Source organism: Camelina sativa, chromosome 20 (assembly GCF_000633955.1).
Source record: "Camelina sativa cultivar DH55 chromosome 20, Cs, whole genome shotgun sequence".
Lineage (NCBI taxonomy): Eukaryota > Viridiplantae > Streptophyta > Magnoliopsida > Brassicales > Brassicaceae > Camelina > Camelina sativa.
This window is the reverse complement of record NC_025704.1, coordinates 28,911,996-28,915,560: the sequence shown is the minus strand read 5'-3', so window position 1 is coordinate 28,915,560 and position 3,565 is coordinate 28,911,996. Positions and strand designations below refer to the sequence as shown.

The 3,565-nt window shown below is 51.7% G+C and overlaps 1 protein-coding gene across 1 annotated transcript in view; it reads right to left on the bottom strand.

Moving 5' to 3' along the window:
• LOC109131270 (RNA-directed DNA polymerase homolog) overlaps nucleotides 1,236-3,565 on the bottom strand; it is a gene marked incomplete at its 3' end in the record, with an annotated part of 5,468 nt that continues 3,138 nt past the window's right edge. The window contains exon 2 of the mRNA XM_019241980.1: nucleotides 1,236-1,673. Coding sequence (XP_019097525.1) covers nucleotides 1,236-1,673 — 438 coding nt within the window. The remainder of the gene's footprint in view (nucleotides 1,674-3,565) is intronic.

Genomic DNA, 3,565 nt, shown 5'->3' with positions numbered 1-3,565 from the left:
GCAGACTTAGTCAAACGGTCCACAATGACCCAAATAGCATCAAACGTCCTCGACACAGGTAAACCTACCACGAAGTCCATCGTGATCAAATCCTACTTCCACTCCGGAATGGGTAAACTCTGTAATAAACCACCCGGAACCTGATGCTCCGCCTTCACCAGCTGGCAAGTATCACACTTCACCACCCAGTCAGCTACGTCCTTCTTCATCCCGACCCAGTGATAATACCGCTTGAGGTCACGGTACATCTTGGTCGCTCCTGGATGAATAGAGAACTTGCTCGAATGAGCCTCTCTCAGTATCTCCTGCCTCAAATCCTCACCCTTGGGCACACAGATCCGACCATGCACAAGGATAGTACCATTAGCAGAAACCTGATACTCTGCACCCGCAGCCTTAGAGGCATTCACCAGCCCCTCATCACTCTCCTGAGCTAACCTCACTCTGCTCAACAAATCTGCTCTATCAACTGCCTCCAAACCCAAAGGTTCTTGTGAGATAGCACACAAACTCAATGCACTAATCTCACCTACCAACACCTCCATATCCTGCTCCTGAGCCGAAGCCACCCGCTTCCGACTCAAGGCATCTGCAACCAGATTAGCTTTACCAGGATGGTAAGCTATGTCCAAATCATAATCCGCTACTAACTCCATCCAACGCCTCTGCCTCAAATTCAGCTCAGGCTGAGTAAAAATATACTTCAGACTCTTGTGATCTGTAAATACCTGTACCTTCCCACCATACAGATAGGATCTCCAAATCTTAAGAGCAAAGATCACTGCTGCCATCTCCAAATCATGAGTAGGATAATTAGCTTCATGCTTCCGCAACTGCCGCGAAGCATAAGCTATAACCTTCCCCTGCTGCATAAGTACACAACCCAACCCCACTCTAGAAGCATCTGTATACACAACATAAGGCTCGTCCTGCTCAGGCAATGCTAACACCGGCGTGGTAGTCAACATCTGCTTGAGACTTGCAAAACTTGCCTCACACTCTGGTGACCACACAAACGGGACATCCTTCCCTGTAAGCTTAGTCATCGGCTGAGCCATACTCGCAAAACCCCGAACAAACCTCCTGTAGTAACCTGCTAACCCCAGGAAACTCCGAATCTCAGTGGCACTCTGCGGCCTCGGCCACTCCCTGATGGACTGAATCTTCTCTGGATCCACTGAAACTCCCTCAGCTGAAACAATATGACCCAAGAACCCCATCTCACGCTGCCAGAAACTGCACTTACTCAGCTTAGCAAACAACTTCTGCTCCCGCAGCTTCTCCAACACTGCTCTCAAATGTACTGCATGCTCCTCAGGACTCTTAGAATATACCAGGATGTCGTCGATGAAAATGATGACTGACACGTCCAGAAACTCCTGGAACACGCTGTTCATCAATCTCATAAACGCAGCTGGCGCATTTGTCAACCCAAACGGCATCACCACAAACTCGTAGTGCCCATATCTCGTCCTGAAGGCCGTCTTCCTCACATCTGCCTCATGTATAGGAATCTGATGATATCCTGATGCCAAGTCGATCTTGGAGAACCAAGTAGCACCCCTCAACTGATCCAACAACTCATCAATCCTCGGGAGAGGGTACTTGTTTTTCACAGTAACTCGGTTCAAACCCCGATAGTCAATACAAAACCGAAAACTCCCATCCTTCTTCTTAACAAACAGCACCGGAGCTCCCCACGGTGAACAACTAGGACAGATAAAACCCTTGCCCAACAAATCCTCCAGCTGCTTCTTCAGCTCTGCCATCTCTGCTGGAGCCATCCTGTAAGGAGCCTTGGATAACGGCATCGTCCCCGGTTCCAGCTCAATAGTAAAAGGATCTGACCGAGATGGTGGTAATCCCTGCAATGACTGGAACACATCCTCAAAGTCCTCCACAACCGGAATACCGCTAACCGTAGACTTCCCCACTGACTCTGGCATAGATATAGTAACCAGATAGGCCTCACGGCCCTTCTCGATCATCTTCCCTGCCTGAACGGCTGAGATCACGAGACTCCCCGAAGTCGGTCTAATACCCTGAAAAACCAACTTCCCTCCTGGACGCTCAAACTCCACTCTACCCCGATAGCAATCCAAATGCACCTTATACCGATGCAACCAATCCATACCAAGAATGACGTCATACAACTCCACTGGACTGATAAGCAAATCCGCTGGCCACGACTCTCCTGCGATCTGAATATCAACTCCTCCAGCTCGTCCAATAACCCTCAGGAACTTGCCTCCAGCAACTCTGACAACTCCTGAACGCTCTCCAGAATCCCCTCTGATCCCCGCACTCACGGCACACTCCGGAGTAATGAAGCTATGAGAAGCTCCAGAATCAAACATAACATGGGACTTAAACCCGCCCACCAACAAGGTCCCTACACAAACCTCATGTGTTGAGAACCTAACACTTGACCACAAACAAAAACAAATATAATCTGAACTATTGGATTGACTAAGTTCGAATCTCAGAAGTTATACCTGTGATCGCTCCTGCACTAGTGCCACCTGGCACCTGAGTCGAGTACACCTGTGACGTCGGCTCGATCCAACCCACCGGCTGCACACCGTGCTGCACACCCTGCTGCACCCCTGGCTGAGCTCCAGCCTGCAACACTGCTACTGCCCTCTGCTGCAACTTGGGACAACGAGGCTTGATATGCCCCGTCTCTCTGCAGTAGTAACACACTCGAGTATCTATCCGCGGCTCCGTCACCGCCCGCTGCTCTGTCACTGCCCGCTGCTCACCTCTCTGTGGACAGCTAGTCACCTTGTGGTCCCTACTACCACACCCAAAGCATCTCGCACCCCCGTGCCTCGACCTCTGCATAGCATCAAACTTCCGCTTCTGCCCTTGCGCAGGCTTGCCGCCCTTGCTAGGAACAGAAGACGGCTGAGACTGCTGAGACTGCTGTGGCTGCACTGAAGAACCGACCACAACCACCTGTGACCTCAAATCATCCTCTATCCCAGCTGCAACCTCAACCAACTCCGCTCTCGTAGCATAACTCCTCACTCTACACCGAGTCCTCAAATCATCCCGCAGAGCCAACAAAAACCTCCGCACCTGAGCCGCCTCTGGCTCCCATGCCCTGCCTGCATACCCTACAAGCCGACTGAACTCTGCATCCAGCTCCCGCACTGTACGGTTCCCCTGAGTCAGACCCAAGAACCGTGCCTCCATACGATCAAGTGCCTCCTGAGGAAAATACTTGGAGTTAAACTCCCCCACAAAATCTCCCCAAGACATACCCCTCTGCACCCTCCGTGCTGTCACCGACCTCCACCACACACGAGCATCTCCTGACAAGTAAAACACTGCCAGATCCACCCTGTACCGGTCGGGACACCTAAGCGAAAGGAAAATATCCTCCATCCGCTCTCTCCACTCATCCGCTACACTCGGATCGGTACTTCCTGAGAAATACCCTGCTCCCACATGCCGCAGCTGCTCCATCATCCGCACTTACTGAGCATCCACTACCTCGGCCCCCGACTGCACACCTGCCTGCAAACCCGCCACAGGCTGCACCGCTGGAACCTGCCCACCA